At 43.2% G+C, this 20,435-nt stretch overlaps 1 protein-coding gene across 1 annotated transcript in view; it reads right to left on the minus strand.

Annotated features, from left to right (window-relative positions):
• The window catches only part of RHBDD2 (rhomboid domain containing 2), a 153,709-nt gene that overhangs the window by 78,689 nt on the left and 54,585 nt on the right, over nucleotides 1-20,435 (minus strand). Inside the window, exon 2 of the mRNA XM_069614930.1 lies at nucleotides 11,855-12,262. Coding sequence (XP_069471031.1) covers nucleotides 11,855-12,262 — 408 coding nt within the window. The remainder of the gene's footprint in view (nucleotides 1-11,854; nucleotides 12,263-20,435) is intronic.

The raw sequence follows: 20,435 nt of genomic DNA on the forward strand, positions 1-20,435 counted from the left end.
CTGAAAAGCGTTGATGTTTTAAGAACCAAAATAAAAGGCTTTCACATTGTCAGATTCATCAGACAGGCAAGCTTATCTTTGCAATAATAATAAATTAATAGTGCAAGCCCGTGACTCCCAAGAAACCATTTTCGTGGCCGAAACTGTTCTTAGAGCTCTTTTTAGGGTGGTGAGACTTGGCAATGGCAGCCTAAATCGGGTAACATGGTGCTGTGTAACATAGGTATTCTGCGGCAGCAGAGCCCTAGAGCTTAATATGATCCTAGAGTGCTAGGGGAGCATTCAGGGGCTCAACACAATCTATGAAATGAAGTACCATCTACCACAAATTAGAAGTTCTGTGATTAAATAGGAGACGCAAGGAAGACTTCCTTAATGAGGTCACAGAACTTGCAATATTTTATGTACAGTAGATGCCAGATGCAATTCTGATTCCAGGGCTGCATTTCACACTGTGTCAGGTAGGACTTCAGAATCCAACCGAAACAAGGTATTACAGCGGGATAAGCAAAGTCTGGCTCTCGTAAGAAGGGACGTCAGAGACGCCAATAAGAAATTATATGAATACTGCATTTTCATAGGCAATCCATGACTTATTTCTCCCGGTTCCAACTACTGTAACAAAAAGGTGCTAGCGTTGCCCAATTCAATAGCATTTCATTTACCAATCCTGATAGAAAGAGGGGGAAAGTTGCCCTTGCCATGGACTCAAACATGTGCACCTGTATTTTTTATTTTATTTGCATTTCTCGAGCGCTTTCGTCAAAGCGCTTTACAGAAATAGTAAAAGTACTGTACAAATTAAATGTTCGTATGTACAGAAATAGGCAGAGGAAAGTGAGATCAAGAGGTGAGCCTTAAGGCGGGACCCGAAGATATCAAGCAAGGGGGGGAAGGAGAGATGTCAGAAGGGAGAGAATTCCATAATTTGGGGTCAAGAAGGGAAAAACAGAAACGAGAAGGCAGCACAGGAGGTTTAGGAGAAGGAAAGGAGGTGAAGATGCTAAGAGCGACAAGAGCATTAAGGGCTATAGGGAGAGAAGGGAGGAAGGATAAGGAGGAGCAAGACCATTATAGCATTTGAAGACGATGCAAAGAAAGCGGAGATGAAGACGAGAGTCATAAGGAAGAAGGGAGACAGAAGAGAATGCCTAAAAGGAGAGCAGGGGGTAGAAGAAAAGGGAGACAAATGTCAGAGTTGAAGAGGGGCAAGATGTGAAGAAGGAAGGCCTACTAACATAATTACCTTTATTGCGTGAAAGCAGAGAAAAGGGTGGACTTTACTTAAGTAAATTAAAAAGATGGAAATGACAGATACGAGCAGTAGAGGAAATATCATAAGAAATTGTGAGTACAGAGTCAAAGATAATACCCAAAAATGTGGGCAGAGGGGGACAGTGTGATATGCATGGGGGTACAAAATAGAGAAAACAGAGGTTTGAAGGGAAATAGGAGAAAACAGATGATCTCGGTTTTAAAAGGGTTAAGGAAGAGATAGCGGGAGGACATCCAGGATTAAATTGCCTCTAGGCAGGACTATATGGCGTGGAGGGAGCCATAGCAAGAAGAAAAAAAGAAAGATCTGTGAGTCATCTGCACCAGACAGATTAAAAGACTGGATAAGGGATGCACGAGGAATAGTGTAAATAGAGGCTAATAGGGGATTCAGTACAGACCGAACCCTGAGGGACTCCATAAAGTAAAGGGCTTGGGGAGAAGTATTAACTTATCAGGAGCCGAGTTAATCATTCCAAAAAATGACACCATTGCAGAACAGAACCAGAAAAACCAAGAGGAGAGAGAGCAGAGAGGCGTGGGGTGAGCAACTGTGAAAAGCCTCAGAAAGATCTAGAAGAATGAGAATACAACAAAGTTTATTATGTTGGGCAGATAGAAGAGAGTTGGACACCTGAAGAAGAGCAATCTCGGCAGAATGTGCAGAAGCCAGATTGAACAGAAGGTGGAAGAGCATACTGCTTGAGATGAAGAGATTTGGGAGTAGACTAATCATTCCAACTGTTTAGAGAGGAAAGGAAGAAGAGATGGGGCAACAATTGGAGGGGTGTTGAAGAATCCAGGGAGGGTTTCTTTGGTAGGGCAATGATGGTAGCATGTTTAAAATAAGGGAAATGTAGAAGTAAGGAGGGAAGGAAATCGCAGTGAGATGGGGTATGTTTGGCAAGATTGTATGCAGTACCCTTTAGGTGCACTACAATAACTTTGGCCTCCTGGCAATAGGGACCCAACCTTTGGTATAAGTCTGAACTACACAGGTTGGTAGTGTGGTCGAGTAGCCAGGCTCATCTCAAGAGGGGTCAATGTGAGCAATAATGTTGTAACACAGTTTCACAATACAGTTGTCCAAATAAACACATACTCAGGGTTTCTTGATAAAACAATTTTTTATTTATTTCACAGTCAGTTATATAAGCCTTCTTCAGAAAGGGAGCAAAACATGTAACACTTAAATATACTTCAAAACACACTCTCTTTCTCTAAACCAGACGATACCCATTGGGGATGGCACACACACTTCCTACACCCTCACGTGACTTAAATAGCTAGGACACTGTGGACATGGATTTATCACTGGTACATTTAGAACAATACTGAGTTTGGTGAAAAAGATAGAATAGAGGAATAAAACAAATGTTAACAAATAAGTCATAAACAGCTAAGTACTTTTAGAAACCTTCAAATGCAGATTAAATTAACCCTTTCCTTGGAGAAAGGCCAAAGCACAAAGTCAGAGGTAAAGAGGAGTCTCTCAGGGAGCCAGGACTGCCAATGTTAATTGTACAATGTCAAGGGGAGCTGAAGAGCTTCTTTTGCAGGTAGGTAAAAATTCTTGCACAATGTTTGTAGAAATGTCTGTAGAAAATAAAACACTTGAAGGGCCACAAGCTGAGAGGCGTGTGAGGGGCAAAGATTTAGCAACTCTGCAAGGTAACCAAGACGGTCTCAACTGAGAGCAAGTAAGGCTATACAACAAGAGGTAAGTTCTTTTTGGTTAGAATAAATGGTTCCAGCTGGCTTCTGTTCCTGTACAGCTCTGCAGATCCGGTTGTTCCCGAGACTCAGTCGTGGGGACAAGAGGGGGGACGTCTGGGGACTCCTGCTCTTTAATGAAACGGTCAGCGGCATTAATGGGCAAACTTCAATTCCGCAGTCCTTCGGTGTTTCAGCTCCTTGCATCTGACAGCAAATCGCAACACTGCGGTTCTCGCATACCACTTCAGACTTTCCTTACCTCTGGGGTCCAGCACTCTGTTGAGATGGCTCAGGCTTGGTCAGTCCTGCATCAGGGAAGCGCAGAGGATCTTCCTAGCGCTTGGGTCCAACTTAAAAGCAAGGCACACAATCTGGTGTTCCTCTCCCTGGTTCTTCGGTTCCAGCAGCAACTGCAGTGGCAATACAACCAGCTTCGAGAGGATGTCCAGACGGGCTTACTTTGGAGTGGATTGGTCCACCAACTCTAAAAGGGAGAAGTCATCCTTGCAGGGTTTCTCTAGTCAAGGCGAATTCGGAGCTTCAGCACAGCAGCAGGGCTTCACTGGGCAAACCAACGGTCCAGGAGTTTAAGCAGACATCTCTTCCAAGTTCTTCTTCGTATTCCTTCGTCCAGTGATCAACTCTGCCTTTCAAACCAAAAAGCCTCGCCTTTTATGCAGTTTTCTCCCATTCATTCCAGCCTAGCTGTCAATCACACGGTAGGGTGGCTGTCCTTGCCAGACAGCCAGCCGGCCATCACCTTTGGGTGCATTCCTGTAATGAAGGTGATTACGCAGAGGGAGTTTCGGGCAACTCCCTCACTTCCTGCCATTGCCAGACATACTGGAGCCAGAGGCAGGCTTCACTCGTGAATCCCGACAAAGACCAAACTAACAAAGAGACCAAACTTGGTTTGGTGTGCAGAGTAAATTTCAAGAAGGACCTTCTAGGCAAGAAATGCTGAGAAAAGAAGACTGGGCCATTTTGACGAAATCAGTGGCTGCTAAGCCACGTGGTAAAAACACACAATGGTAGTAAAAAGTAAACCACTGCCACCAGCCATTAATTGTAGGAAGGGTAACAAAAAATGTTTACATGAGAAACTAGACAAATAGGATACTGAGTAACCCCTCCAGCACTCTACGGTAAGATAGTGTGTGCTGGGTCTAGAAAGTTACAAAATGTAAGTAAAGGCAATTTCACCTTACTGCTCTTGGAAACAGTTTCACCAAGAGAAGGTATTCAAATCTTTGGGAAATCTAAGAGACTTCCCTGTGCCACTGCCCTGAAGGTGCTGTGTGACACAATGTAAAGATGATGTCTATGGAGTTTATTAGACTCCAAAGTCAAAAGAAACAGAGAATAAGTCACATTACAATTACATGGGAGATAAAAAGTCCTAAAGTCCAGCAAAAAGAGCTGGGGGTGTCGAAGGTAGAAGGGAATTAACACATTTCTGAGAATTCTCTCTAACAGGGTAGTATTAAAAGGATCGACTTGAGGAAGGAGGGAAGCTGGCATGAGGTGAAAGGGGGAGGCCGCAGCGTGGGTACAAGAGAGAAAGACAAAGGTTTTGGAATCAGTTACCATAAAGAAGGAAGAAAAAGGACAAACAACAGAATGATGATCGGGAGGCGGGGGGGAAGGATGATATGGGAAAAGGAGGAGCGTAGAGTGGAGACTTTAGATGTAAAGTAGCCTGCAAAGTCAGAGGCAGAAAGCATAGAAGAGAACAAGGGATCAGGAGATGGTGGAATGTTTATTGATAAATGGAAGGAGACAATGGAGGTGAGCGACATAGGTTGTGAGAGAAGAGAAATTAAAACGTTTTTAGCAGCCAGAACAGATGAGCCATAAGAGGAGTGGAGAACAGATGGAGAAGATCTTCGGGAGAGTGAGATTTTTTTCCAACGGTGCTCTGCTTTCCAAAGAGTAGAACGAAGTGAATGGAGTGCAGGGAAAAGCCATGGTTGGGAGGCTTTATTAGATGGTAAGAAGGTAGATGAAGGGGAAAGGGAATCCAAAGAAGAAGACAGGCTATTGTTTAGAGTGGAAACCGCAGGGCCAGGGGAAAAGGTAAAGAAAAAGTCAATAGAAGGAACAGTGGAATAGATAGAACGTGGGGAAAATTGGTAGGGGGCGCAGAGAGAAAATGAAGTGGGGGAGAAGGGTTTTTAGAGTGAGGAAGTTGGGAAGAAAAAGAAAAAAACAGAATGGTCAGATGAATAGACTGAGGGAAGAAACCAGATAATTAGAGGAAACGGAAAATAAGATCAAGAGAAGAGCCTGAGATGTGGGAAGGGGGACAGGAAAGGGAAGATAGAGAATAGGAGTGCAGTGGGGACAGAAGGGCTAAGGAGCATGAGTTGATGATAAATGGAGATTGAAATCTCCAAGAAGATAAATTGAAGGAAGGAAGGAAAGTAAAGAAACCAAGTCATCATAGAAGCTGGACAGTGGCCCAGAGGCACAACAGAATGTAAGAAAAGCCAAAGATTAAGGTTTAAAACAAGCATCAACGTGATTTTTAAGATAAAAGAAGAGCCGTAGGTTAGAAATGGGGGGCGGGAAATGAGACCAAGTGGAGTGGTAGAGGATGCCTGTACCACCTCCACGAGAGGGAAGACAGGGAGTGTGGGGAAAAAAAACAGTACAGGAGGTAGAAATGTAGGAGTGGCAGAATTCGAAGTAGAGAGACCAGTTTCCGTAAGACAAAGAACTTGAAGATTCAGGTCAAGAATAGAATGGGTCTTGTTGCAGATGAGCATATTTTAACTATGCCACTAGATATGACAGGGGGAGGAAAAAAATAGGATGGCAGGGTACATGAGATTTGAAAGACAACGATGTTGATGTAACGATTGTTTGCGAGTGAGGGACAGAGGAATTGGCTGGTATCATGAGATTGGGAAGCTTTTGAAGCAGGGAAATAAAACAGAAGAGGGGAGGATAGGAACGGTGCTCATGATGGATCATCAATATTATTGAGTCAAAAAGATTGAGACAATGAGCAGACAACAGGAGCAGGATGATAGAGAAGCATGGGGCATTATGGTGCACCCCGGCACAATCAGGATCAAACAGGGTAAACACTCGTCCTTAGAATTTCCACCCTCTGAATGGGCACCAAGTTAGAGGACCTGGGGGCTGAGCAGAGACATATAAGGCAAGCACATAATCACCAAGCTATTTTACTGGCTTGTTGGTAGGATGGCTGCTCCTCAGTGGGACCACTTCAAGGCAGCATCGTCTGCTTGATGACACTGTAGAGGAACAGGAACAGGTGGGTGCCACTCCTCTGGTCCCCACCCCCTCACCACCGTCCTATTGGAGTAGCAGACGAAGAGCTACAATTGGGAACCCATGCACAAATCCCTGCAACATTCCTATACTGCGTCGTGTATGAAAGATGCTATATGCACTGAGGCAGCCATTCAGATTATACCCTCACATAGAAACAAAAGAAAGATACTACCGGGAAGGGTGCCCTCTACCAAGATGCCAGAATGTGGTTATGAGTAAAATTAATTAACTCATAAGGTCTGATGACAGAAGATGTATGACCTATGATGAAACTATAATAAAATACTTAAAACGGACATTGTAACTGAAGCACTAAGAGAAACATGTACCCAAAGACAAAGTAAGTGTGACTATAAGAAGATGAAATAACGTGCTGACCAATAACTGTTAATACACTACAACGTAGAAGCTGTAATGTTTAGGGTGGTGATTGGAAGAAAATGGACGTATTGTGTTGAGAATCAACCTTGTTACCTCAAAAAAAACGGGCCTAGGATTGCAAATTGAACTGATGAAGCTGTTTTTGTGTGCAGAATAAGGGGAGAATGTTGGTCTGAGATCAAGGAGGCTATTTCGAGAGATGGGTGTAAGTCACAAAGGGAGTCAAATGAACGGACCATGTGCATAAGACATACTTCTGCTAAGATTAGGAGAGACAAGGACATTTGAGAGAGCCAAGTGTTGAACAATCACAAGGGCAAAAGCCTATGTGAGGTGGAGCGAGCAAGTCTCTAAAGGCCAGAAAGGGTAATGGCATCCTGTTTAATAAAATCAAATAGCCCCAATTAAGAGGATGAAACAAACAAAAACAACGGCTATTCATTAAAAACACAGATGGAGATAGTTGTCTGCTCATACTCCCTCGAATGTTCCAGGATAGTGAGCAAACTATGAGGTCAACTACAAACAGAGGTCCTTGGCTAAGGATCAGGTCGACGAAATATGATGAACTAATTGGGAAAACAAGGCGTGAATAGATGCATCTCGAGCACCTAGGTTTCATTTCACTCATGTGCTGCTAAACAAGTTGAAAGTCCAAGGTTGGATGGGGTTGCCAACCAATCATATAGCATACCACCCACTTTTTCTACAATGTTGCAGTTACCAAACCGCTGCTGTATTCTCTGCTATAATCACGTATGTAGAAGTAGCTCAGAGCGCGTCCTAAGAGGAAGCCAATGAGATAACACTTGATTCTACAAGTAGACATGTTCCCCCATTCCAATCCCTCCCGCTAGTATGTTTTGTAAAATGTCACACAGGGTGATGTCATAAATGGCATAAGAAAAAGTATACAAACTGTAGAAATAAAAGGTGTGAACATGCATGCATCTATTTTGATAGCTGTACATCTCCCTGCTTTCTTTCATTGAGATTAAAGCAGTATTTTACCATCTTCCTTGGGTCTGTCCGGTTATTTGGTCCAAGATATTTACTGGTAATTCCATCTAGCGCACAGAGGACGCTTGAAAGTGCCAGAGCACAGCACCATTGTGGGTGACAAAATCATGCTGACTGCCACAATCGCCAAGCGATGGGGGGCGGGAGGGTTGCTCAATGGTGCAATTTCAAGGTACTGTGGGTCTGTTAAATTGTGCAATCCAGGGGGGGGGCAGCAGGAGATAGCAGAGCTGAATAATCTCAAATAGGGTACAGTTGCATGGCAGTCAAGGGCCCTTCAATGGCAAAGAGAGCCTATGCTTGAGTGCCATACACAGTCTTTGGGTGCATGCAATGGCGTAAGGGGGACGACGGGGGAGGTTAACTCCTGGCATTGTAACAGCAAGGCATGGATTTCCTTAGCTAGGTTATTTGGGATTTGGCTAGCACAGCTTTATATGATCTTGGAGTGACATCTTCTTATGTAATCACCAAATGCCTGTACTGCCAGGGCTAATGGGTGAGGGGATGGTACAGATAAAGGTTTAGAAACCTAAGAGACCACCTGTCAGTCCGGGATTGAGGAGGTGATGTATGTGCATCAGCGAATGTTCCCGTCTGGTGGGGTCAGATGAGGGGCTAGGGATCCTGTAAGCACTTCCAGCCTCTCAAAAGTAGGACAATAATGTGTGAAAGTGAGATCAGAGCGAGTTGTTAATAGACGCAGGAGATGGCGAATCGAAAAGGTAAATGGGGTGCCAATTTAATGCACAGACAGCAGCAAGTAGAACATTGCAGAATGGTTGGCATTGGGCACATATACATTATTTACAAAGGGCATTTACATAACACTGCATGCAGAAGCGCAAAATCAGCAGTATGGCGCTGCAAAACATTTGGAGTACCACACCCATCATCCACAGCCACCATAGTCAATGCCAAGGGTTCATGGGAGTCACGCCCCATAACAATTGGAGACCAACAGGTTGCAGACCTCTGTGCTATGTTATCCATTGCAGGCACCTACCAACATAGTACTGCTGTGGTTGAAGTAGAAACTGATGTATACAGGCAGATGAATACGTCATTCATAGCTACTGTCTATCTCCCAACCCAATATCGCATAAGTGAGAAATGTTACTCACTAAGGTGACCATACCGGCTTTATCCCAGGCAGGTACAGCAGGAAATTGACATAATGTAACTAAAGATGGCGTGAATAAGCAAACTCACTGCAAACTGACATGTGCATGCAATAGACACGAAGCAAATATGCACACACCATCAAGAACAAACTCTAGGTCACATATGCCTTCATCCACAAGGAATATTGGTTGCATCCATATAGACATGAAGAATACCAACATAAACAATGTATAAGCTGACTGCAACATGAACGGCAAGTATGTAGCTCACTAACATACGCAACACTACTGAGCAGCCACCTTTTCCAAAATGGAAACTGCAGCATACATTGAAGAAAACGAAAGGCCTCTAGGCTTCATGAATCCAAAATGCTGAATATACTGAAAAATATATTTGTGCAGGCAGTAGATGCCCAGACCCAGCCAAGGTTACTGAGAAATGAGGGTAGGTCCGGATGACTTGGAGAGAACACAAGATAATTCCCAAGGCACATGCGATATATTCTTCGATTCATTAAAAGAACAAACCGCCTTTGAAGGCCAGGTGCAGAATATTGTAAGTTAAGAACCTTCATAGGGAATGGACCAAGCAAGTCCCTAGTGGTTGAGAAAGCTATAAACACTCACACTCATATAAACTGAATTTCCCAAAAATGCAGGGTGAAATAATTCAAAACCGTCCTCTTACACGTGACCCATAATTCAAGAACGCAGTCTATTCATTAGCCAATGCAAATAGGACACCTGCCTCAAAACTCCACATTCTCAGAAATTAGGCACCTCACAAGGTTAACTAGAAAGAAGTTGCTCTTGCTCAAGGCCTAGGAATAAGGGATAGTATATTTTTTAATTGAAAGGAAAAAAGTTCCTGGGCCCCTCTCCCCTGCTGCTGACTGGCTCATGTGTGGACAACCTGCCAATTACCCAAGGTTGGTCAGTAGGATGCCAACTAATCAAAACCCCCAATGCTAGGACACCCAGTGCATGTTGCATTAACCAATATTGCAGAGATTACATGTATTTACTATTATCAATTTAGAGATGGCCCCAGGAGGAACCTGTAGATGAGTGTTATTCAATTAGACGGTTAACCTCTACTGAAATACATATGTAGTTTATACCCTAACCAATCCATTCAGCCCATAGGTTTTTGTAACCAAGATTGTAGTATGAGGTCAGTAATGGTGAAAGTCAGACTTATAATCGGTTGTTTTGTATGAGAAGCTTTGAGAGTAACAATTTCGATGCTTGTATGCTGTCCCTGCTTTATGTTGGATTGTTAATAAAGCAGGTTTTACCTTTCATCGTCACTATTTTGGTTATTGAGCGTGGGATTTCCCGTCCTCTCATTTCTGCTTAAACTGGGGTTTTCCAGACCATCTTAACACAGACATAGCAAGCCACATTGCAAAGTATGTGTCTGGCCACATTGTATTGTTACCCCCACATGAGGCAGAGTGGCGATGGAGTTTGAATGTTGCAGTCAGTAGGAGTTTAGAGGGGAGGCCCAGGTCAACAGAGTACAGTTTGTGGCTTTTGAGTTAGCGCCCAGGCACAGCATGATATGACATGGTGTAAAGGGGCTAACGAAATGACAATTGTAGATTGCCTGGTAAGCGGCATCATCACAGAGCAACAGGGGTCTGGTGAGTGGCACAAAAGCAGACCAATGAGGTCCTTCCCAGTGTTGCAGTCACAGGGCCGGGAGAGCATACACACTGGCAAAGTCATAGGATGTTAGCAATTTGCTAATTGGGACGATTCCAAGCAAGGGGGGACTCAGTTTCACCATCCATGGGAAAGGCACGTTTGGCCTGAGCATCCTCTCCTGGCCAGAGGGACTACATAGGTGAGGTATTGCAGGCTGGCGGCTTGCTCTGCGCCACAGCGAAAAATAAGTATCATCAATATAAGCAGAACGCAGCTCCTACTCAACATCCAATCCCTGCATTGCTACCAGTCAGTGTGCTCTAATGGTGAGGCATTCACTGGAAAACACTTGCTTGGAAAGCACCATGTTCCAGAACTACTCTCCCTATTCCTGTCAAACTGCTAACAGTCCAGCATCTAGAGGCTGTTCAGACAGTGTGCAGCATAAGGGCAATCGCCCTATAGCGGAGTGTGACCCCCCTCCCCATTTATCCACTTCACATAAGCGCAAGCACTCAAGTAGAGTATCTGAAAACCATGCTCAGACATCATATATTTTACCCACATCCGACAAAGGCAACAACAAAACAATGCTCTTGCAGTCCTTACTCTTATATGCTTTGTTGGAGTGGAAGGCCCCAAGGCTACACTTTTTGGAGTGGAGGGTTTGGTACATATATACATTCCAATTTTCTGGAGTGCATTTGTGGAATTAAACCCATTGTGTTCTCCCATAGAATTATCCAAAAGAGTTCCAGTTATCCGTATAGTGCAAGCAAATAAAAGACATAAGACATACGTCTATGTCACTCATTAACTAGATTGTTAACGTTTGAAGTATAATTTTCTTCGTACTAACCTACACATGCAAAAGGTTAAGCTAAGCCAGAACATGCAGACTTTGTACAACAGTTATGGCCTGCCTCTAGCAAGCTCTGTAGAGATTGCTGCATGCAGCATGTACAACAGTGCATTTAAACTCACACATCCTGCTTGGCAGGGCATAGACCTACTACACTGTACTCGAAGCAGTGGTCTTGTACACCAGCTGGTAAAATAGCTCAGCAGGTTGAGCACTCGCTGTTGCGATCTGAGCGTGATCTGCAGGTTGCAGGTTCAAATCCAGGCAAGGCCAACTCAGCCTTTCATCCTTCCGAGGTTGATAAATGAGTACCAATTTCGATTGGGTGATATTGTATGTAAATATGTGCTCTGTAAAGCGCTTTGGATTAAGGCGCTATATAAATAACACATTATCATTATCATTATGCAGAATGAAAATTGTAATGCATAAACCAAGCAATCACAGATTTGCTCAAAAGGGCTACTTTGGAACACAAGACACACCAAGGAAAACATTCTGTATGCTTACACACCAAGGATACAGGCAATGCCAACCAGAATTCCACACAAGTTGCTGAGGAAGGAAGCGTGAGGAAGGAAGAGCGACACGGCCAGAAAAACCAGTGGAAGCACTTTGGTGGGTATCAAGAACCCCATGAACAAGACTCGTCTGAGCCTGGAGCTGATGGTGAAGGCACTGATCATGGCAAAGACTACAGTGGTAAATCCCTGCACATGTTCCTTCTTTTCAAGCCCGAAGGTCGTAGCGCCAGCATGAAGTGCAAGGTACAGCAGTGATGAGGAGACTGTGAACACCAGGGTAAGAAAGCAATGCTTTACAGTGCCAACGCTCTGTTCAAAACCACCTCCAAAGTACCAAATTATCAGGTAGCTGCACAACAAGGAATTCCAGTCTTCGTGGTAAAACGCATAGGTCACCAACCTGTGAACTGAATCAGAGAAGGAAAGGGTTCAGAACACGGGTGTTATGTACACACGGCCATCCAATTGAATGTTAATCTCACACATAAAAGTTAAATAAGAAATGAACAGTAAGTGAGCATATGTATAGGATATAGTATGTGTCCCTTCTGGAGAGAAATAGTTTAGTTTAGTTTATTCATTTATAATACGCACCAGACCCAGGTGTATCAAGGAGCAACAATTACAGATAATGCAGAGCTTGATTAACAGGTTACATAATTGGCAGAACAGTATAAAAAAAGAGAACACGCAGTGGAATATACAATATATACAAGTACGAATAATTACAGTAGAGTACACGATACAGTATGCGTGCAAATAGACCATGTAGGTACTAGCAAATATACATAATACATGCAAATAGACTATGCAGGTACTAGCAAATATACAGAAAGAGAGCAGTGGTACTGGAATATAATACAGACTAAGGGGATAGTCTGGATTAGTATAGCAAGTGTGGTAGGTCTGAAGGAGGTGTGAGAAACCTGAAGGTGTCTCACCCCCTAGTCCCCAGGGAACTGTCATCCAAGTGGCCAGGACACAGCAATCACTTTTGGATCCAGTTCCTGGGGGTGGACTAGTGTGAGAGGATCACCTGGATGGGGGGTTTTCAGGGAGTGAAAGTGGGACACCGGAGGGTGAAATGCGGTATCCAGTCCTTATAACACCTTTTCCCCATCCTACCAAGTAGGATCCTAAGGAACTCTGCACCCCCCTTTCCCCCTGACACAAAATGTCTGTCAGCGACCAGGACTAACACCAGAGCAGTGTATCTGACATGTCCCAGCACCATGTTCAGGCGATTAAGGATCTCTACACACACCTGATTTACATCACACTTCCCCACATGGATAAAAAGGTGGAGCACGAAAACACACTCTGAGCAAGGCAAAACACACTAGGAGACAGCAGTTCCAAGATGACAGTTTAATACAAGGAGAAAGACGGCGAGACCAGAGAGGGTCACAAGGAGGGAAGTACCCTTGACCTCTAAAGACCATTACTTTCATGAGCCTTGGAAACAAAGGCTGATCAAAACGGGACAGTGTGTCGGAGGAGCGCCGGGGCTCTCCTGCATCGATAAATCAGGCAGGGAGGAGCACTTGCCGCCATGGTACTGTCCTTGGCTTCTACAACAAAGCTGCATCGCAAAAGACAGCACAGCCAGTGAGTTGGAGAGACTGGTTCCAAGCCAGCTTGTGTTTTGAACCAAGGTTGCAAGCGGCAACTTTATAAAGAGAAGTGTGTGTAAGGTGTTAGCGATGAGCGACGCAAGTACAATTGGAACCGAAGAAGTAATTGAATGTTGTGATTGAACTTTGGGAGCCAACTCAAGATACCATACACAGAGTGGTCCGGCGCCACGTGGATTTCACATTTGAAGGTCTCTGTTAGGTATCCAACTGACGCCAAGTGTGAGAAAAAGGAATGCTGAGATCGAAGTGGTCATGCAACGGGTCTTGCTAAATACTGTAAACATTTGAAAGTCTTCGATACTTTAAAGTACATCGCAATTGGTCCAAGCCTGGCTGAGGGACGACTAATTGACCAAAAGAAAGGGATTTGAATCCGGCTGAGGGGGATCCGGGGTGAACCACGAGTCACCTGCGAAAGAACTCTTGGACATTGGTGTGAAAGGGATCTGAGCCTGGCTGAGGGGCACCTGGGGTGAACCGCGAGTCACCTGTGAAAAAACTCTCGGACATTGGTGTGAAAGGGATCTGAGCCCGGCTGAGGGGGATCCAGGGTGAACACCGAACTTGAATACAGACGGAGAGAAAGGAACGTTTCCTTATTTTTGTACAGCAGACCCTCTGAGTCAAGAGACTTAGCAGGAGTCAAGAGGCTTGGACACAGAAGGTCCTGAACTGTGTAAATTGAACTGTAACCTCGTGCCACAGTGCCAGAGTGTGTTCTTTGCTTGATGACCCGCCTTGCCCAGTGCTGAAAACGTGGGGAAGGGAGGCCAACGACCCAATCATCCCGACTACTCATTTTGTGAACACTTCTTTTTCATGAACTTCACACCACACTATTTGTAAATTAGTAGTAAGGATTGGCAATAGTTTTTTTTTTTAGTATAGCTCCTTTTTTGTTGACGAGACTCCACCAGGACTGCCTTCTTTATTATTTGATGGTCATAGCTTGCTTCCATCTTAGATTTAGGTTCAGATAGGCATTCATCATACCCTTGAAAAAGTTTAATAAACACCTTTGAACAGTGGTCACTTGTGTTTGTCTTACTATTGCCACTATGCGTTCCTTACAGAGGAGATGGACTAATAGGTGCCATTTTCAAAAGGTTTATTGGAAAATAAGAAAAATGCCTAATGTTCCCTATCATAAAGGTTTCCCTACCTAACATCTAAATTAGGGTGTTCACCGTCAATGGTGACGTCCACAATCAAAAGTCTGTCCGCTGTCCAAAACTAACCTTAGCTGACCCTACCACTATTACTACACCACAAAAGACCAGGAGAATGACTCCCTTCTCCTACATTTCTTTTCAGAAAAGTTCTCCACAATATGGGACCTTCAGATAGCTTTTTGCTATCTCTCGTAATAAGTCCTTCAGTTCCTTCAGGGGGCTTTTCCAGGCCCTTTTATATTGGTTCTCTTCACCCTTCAAATTCCTCTCTGGGCTTTTTGATTCTTGACCGAGTCTTTCAATATGGGTTATGCCTCAACCCTAATTTCTTCTTTAGGATAAAAAAGTATATGCTCACAACAACTGTTTTTTCTTTGCTTATTTAGCTCCTCATTGAAACGAGTAGGTGGAGTCCATATTAGACTTGTTCTTATGATCTGGCCATTCACTGGGACTAGTTTTACTTGGACGAATAGGACGAGTCCCTGATTGATTCTCACTATTCTTATGATTTTGCCACTCACTGAGAAGAGTAGGCTCTTTCAAATCATTGTTTGTATTTTCACTGTACTTGTACACATGTGTCACACATGTCCTGCACCCCGGGTCTCCCGCTCTCCCAGTTACCTTTGTTGTATTCGGGCTGCTTCAATGAGTCAGCATCAGTCTCTTTTCGGTTAGGACGGCTATTCGATCTGCACACTCTACTTCGTTGGGCACACCTCTGGGTCGGTTTGCAGTATCAGCAATTAAAGGGTATGGGTTTCTCGTTCCTTTCACACCACCACATTGACATGCAATTTTGTGTCCAACTAGGTCTACCATGTTCAAAGCGGCATATTCTGAACAATAGGCCAAGCCTCTATGCTGATGCAAAATGCAAAATGCAATGCAGGTTCATATTTAGTAAAATGTGAGGTGCAAGAACGGCTGAAGCAAAGTGAATTATATTAAAGCCGTGTCCTGTGCGAGAAACTTTGATGAGCGCCAGTGAACTTGAAGCTGGAACACTGTAGTCTTTCTGTAAACAAAGACGTTTACTGCTCTCTAGGCTTTTCTGGGATGGGCGCCAAATTTACAGATAAATAGTAAACAAGAGATAATGCAAAAGAATGACAGCACTGCATAAAAACTACAGAACTCTTTCCTTCTTAAATTTAAGTGGTTGAGCAGCTTTAAGCCACTGACAGATATGGATGTGCTGAGCTGGCCTTGCTTTAGTATACAAAAGTTCAATGCTGTTCGCTGAAATCTTGTTTGGGCAACTTCAAGTTGTTTGAGGAAGAAGCAGACCTTGGATATTTTACACAAACTCAATGCTGTTCACTGATACCACTGCTACAGAGCAGATCTCTCCCCCTCCCCTCTGTGTAAATAACTTTAGTGGTTGTAGGCGTGGGAGAGTGGGAGCCCAGATAGTAAAAATAAGACATGCTTCAAGCCCAGCACACAGCTGTTCGGCACAAGGGGGCAGAAAACAAAGGGCTGGAGCATGGAGTGAGGGCTCAACTGTCCTTATTCCCCCTAGTTGGATTATTGGCTGTTTTAAGGCACTTTGAATCCCCAAAGGACTGTGCATGTTGACATTTGCACAGAACCTGAACAGATTTTGATTGAGCTGCAAGGGGGATAATTTAGCTTTTCTCCCCCAAGACAAATCAACTCGCCACCTATGAACAGCTCCTATTCTGGATTGGCTACATGCTGGCACCATTACTCCCAATGGACATTTATTATTTTTGAAGTATTTATTACTATATGATATTTTTGCCAATGTTTTGGCATTTCCCTGAAGATCGCTCCAGTCTTCTCCAAGCTCTGAACTCCCTACCCTCTACAGAGTAGTATGAGAGGCTTTCATTTGACCCTTGACTGATATTACATTGAGAAGATTGAGGCAGATGCTTCGATGAGATTGCCCATCATGATTTGGTGAGGCCGGTGCAGATGCCTAGCATGATTTGTGAGGTCGCCTAGGAGGACCTGGTGAGGCATGTAGTTTGTTTATAAGGCGACTTTGATTTGTTTGAGAATGTTTATCAGTCTTAGTCTTGATTAGAGGTAGAGGCAATGACAATGATTTCAGCTTTTTCATTAATGACTTTTTGCATTTCATGTGTGTTGTGCACAGTGACAATAATAGCAATGTTTCTTTATTACTTCTTTCTCACAATTAAAATATTTACTTTTTTACATGAGAGTGTAAGAAGCATTAATTGTTCATTACCGAGTGTTCTGTGATAAGCATTTCAACATGAACTTAAAGAATGGGCATATATCTAAATGCATTGTGTATTGATGTGTTATGTATGGTACGTCTTAATACACACCAAGGGTTACTGGAAGGGTTGAGCAGTGGACTATCAAAATATTGGGACATTAGTAAACCCTCCTGTGCTGATGAAGGAGTAGCAGCCAACCACTGCAGGGGGCTGAACACCTGCTCCTGTGACTGATGCGCTGTGACATGTATATTCTCTTCCCCATCTCTATTCCTACCACAGCCCCTTCTGGGGGTTCTTCTTGGACACTCCCCTGAGGGTCGGGGGCTCTGGACATAGGGGTGATAAGAATCATGTCAACCTAATTCTCTTTTCTTCTCTTTGATTTCATAGTCTGTAGTCAGACCTTCCTAGTCCGTCTTCGGTGTGCTTTAGGTTAAAGAACCTTCGGATTGGGGTGTCTGACCCCTTCGTGGATGTCCCTCCTGGGACAAACCACCGTGGGACAGACTTCCTCTAGTTGGCTTCCCACTTTGTACACTGCGGGCGCTTATTCCCCCGACGCTGCCTGGAGCCTGGTGAAACACCGCTCTCCCAGAGTCACCAGTTTCACATCTCCAGCTGGTTTGAAATTCCTGGGTCTCTTTCTGACATTGTCGGTTTCCTCCCACTTATTACACAACACTGGGGTTTTCCCTAGCTTCTCAAGATAGTCCTTCCTTTGTGTTGGAGTTATGCTCTGCATTGCTCCTTTTAAGTTTCTTCATCTCAGTGCTTGACAGACAGGCTTTCTTTATCACGCCTTTGTTATTACTCTTCAAAGTAACAGTTCTTCTGTCATTACATCACAATAACATACGCAAGAGGAGTATGGTTGTCTGTTAACTGGTAAGGTTGGACTGGTGAGGATAATGAAAAGGGATTCCTCATCGGAAAAGGAGTCCATATTCCCAAGACGGGAGTCTCTCCCTGTACGGTGCTGTTTACCACCACCCATAAGGGGAATTTTGCATAGCGGGCTAATCTCACTAGTCTCACAGGAAGATCCCTCCTGGGAGAAGCGACTGAATACCCCCAATTCATCAAAAAATGTTGGACATAGGGAGGAAAAGAAAAGTTTGCAAGATAACTCAACAGCCTCAGCACATGCCCAGAAACCTAGGTGACATGTTTAGCACCCTCTAGGGTCAACTCAGTGTGCCATTCAACAGAGGTTGCTACAACGAGTACCAGTAAGCAAGATCCGATTAACATTGTTTTTTCAGTCATCGAGATGAAATTAGTTTTGGCCGTTCCATTCATAAATAATTGCTATTACTATGTATTCAAAAACATGTTTTTCATAATTGTACATGTCCAACATATTCAACAATTTTCAAAGTGCAGTACGAATAATTTAATGAGACCATAACGGGTACCCTTATCTGAACACTATTTACAGGCATTCTTTTGGGCCAAGTAATTGCTTTACAAAGTGCACCAATAACTATCTACTAAGCACACCGTTTTACCTGACTAATCTGTTAACCTAAAAAAAAGAAGAAAAAAAAAGCAAAGCCATGTATTTTTTTACAGTGTAATTATTATTGGTTATTTATAACGCGCTTAATACCCAGAGGTATCTAAGCACGGACCCGGGGGTCGAACCTGTGTTGCTCAACATAGTCTTGCTTCCAACGTGAGCGTGTGCCCCCGAGCTATCTTCCCGAGACTAGAAGGAACAGGGCTGGAAGTACTAGTTTTGAATATTAATGCACTAGCCAACATTTTTTTTTTAATTCTTAAAATTTCATGAAAACACTTTAAGCCCCAGGCAACCAATTCTTTGCAGAGATGGGCAATCAGAAATGTATTGGAGCCCTCAGATCAAACTCTTCCAGTTTCCCGTGACATTCAGAGACTGTCACCTGTTTTTTTGGTTTCTAAGACATGGGTAGGACGATCCAATAAATACTGCATTCCTATTTTTGGAGGCATGGAGATATAAATGTGTTTAGCTGTGCCATGCACACAAAGACCTAGAATTATTTAATTCTTCATATATTTCATCTCTTTGAAAACACAGCCCATTCCTTAGGTTCATGGGAACTAAAAAACATCATGAATAATTTGTAGCACTTCAGAAATTTAGAAGGGGGCTCTAGTGGGGTTAGTTTTAGTACTCAATATTTAAATCAGTTAGACAGCAGGTAAAGAGCTCTTCACCCCACCTCTTATGCAAAGGTTTCATCTCAAATTATTAGATCTGTGGTTTAGACTTGGGGCTACGTAGGCTAGCAGTCGAGTGAATCATTGGGCTGTGTTGATAAACCTGAAACTGCAGCTTCAATTTATCCAGAATTGATAGCTCACTTTTTTATTTCTCGTTCTTCTTTATTCACCAGTGGGAACATTGCATGTCCCACTTCCAGTCTGAAAGTTATTTAATCCATGATATATTAAAAACAGCATTACGATTCTGTGGGGGCACTGAATATACGGTGGGAACATTTTCTGTCGCAAAGTTCATTTTATGGAGGTTGAAGAAATGGACAAAAGAAAATAATATATTCAGAGCGGGACACAGTTTGTAGGTTATACAGATGTCATTTTAAGAAGAAAATGCGTAACTAATTGCATATGCATTAGGCATTGTGATTTGGGCTCAAGGGACTTGGCCAAGGCTATAATTGTCTTGTCCACCATCTCTGAATGTCATCTTTTCCCATGGATCCTACTGGTTGCTGCCTTGGTGAGATCATCACGGCTTCCAGAGTATAATTTCAGGGCTGCAAACACACTGGATAAGCTTTTGGATAATTTCGGTTCACTGAGAGCATGGGGCACTAGCAATTTTGTACACCCCCCCCACCCCACAGGGAGAGTTTCTGGTCAGATAATGCAGCTGAAACTTTTCTTCTCATGATGAACTCTCAGCATTTGGGAAGTGTGAACTTGCTGCATTGTGTCAGTTCCTGTGAACTTTTTTTTTTGGAACTCATTTTATTCGATTTTTCCAACAAGCAAGTAAACATACAATAACTTCAACTTCCACTTAAACCTTCTAAAGTAAACAGCAATTGAACCAAAACTTTACCCTCCAATCAAACAATCCACAATAAAGACCAAACCTAAGTTCTAGGAGGAAAGGCAGAAGAAGGGACAGGAGGAAGAAGAGGAAAGAAGAAGAGAATAAGAAAAAAATAAACATACTTCATATACTTATAATGCAAATATATAATCAATTTCAGCAAATATATATACATTCATAAAAATATTCATAAATATACAGGAAATTGAAAATTTACTTATCTATTAACTTCTCTAGAAACAATTTCAATCCAGCTCCAAAATTAAAAAGCCCCTCCCGAACTTTCTGAAAAGCAGCTTCCTTTTTCTGCATGGTTAACACCGGTTTTTCAATTGTGCATAATGAAAACATTTCTTCCAATCATGAGGCCAATGTCGGAAATCCAGTCGACTTCCAATTTCGCAACATAAGTGTTTTTTGCCAATAAAGCTGCTTTGAAAATCCAGGTTATGTGATGGTGTCTCAAATCTTTGATAGAC

The sequence above is a fragment of the Ambystoma mexicanum genome, chromosome 9 (assembly GCF_040938575.1).
Source record: "Ambystoma mexicanum isolate Mex_15411 chromosome 9, UKY_AmexF1_1, whole genome shotgun sequence".
Lineage (NCBI taxonomy): Eukaryota > Metazoa > Chordata > Amphibia > Caudata > Ambystomatidae > Ambystoma > Ambystoma mexicanum.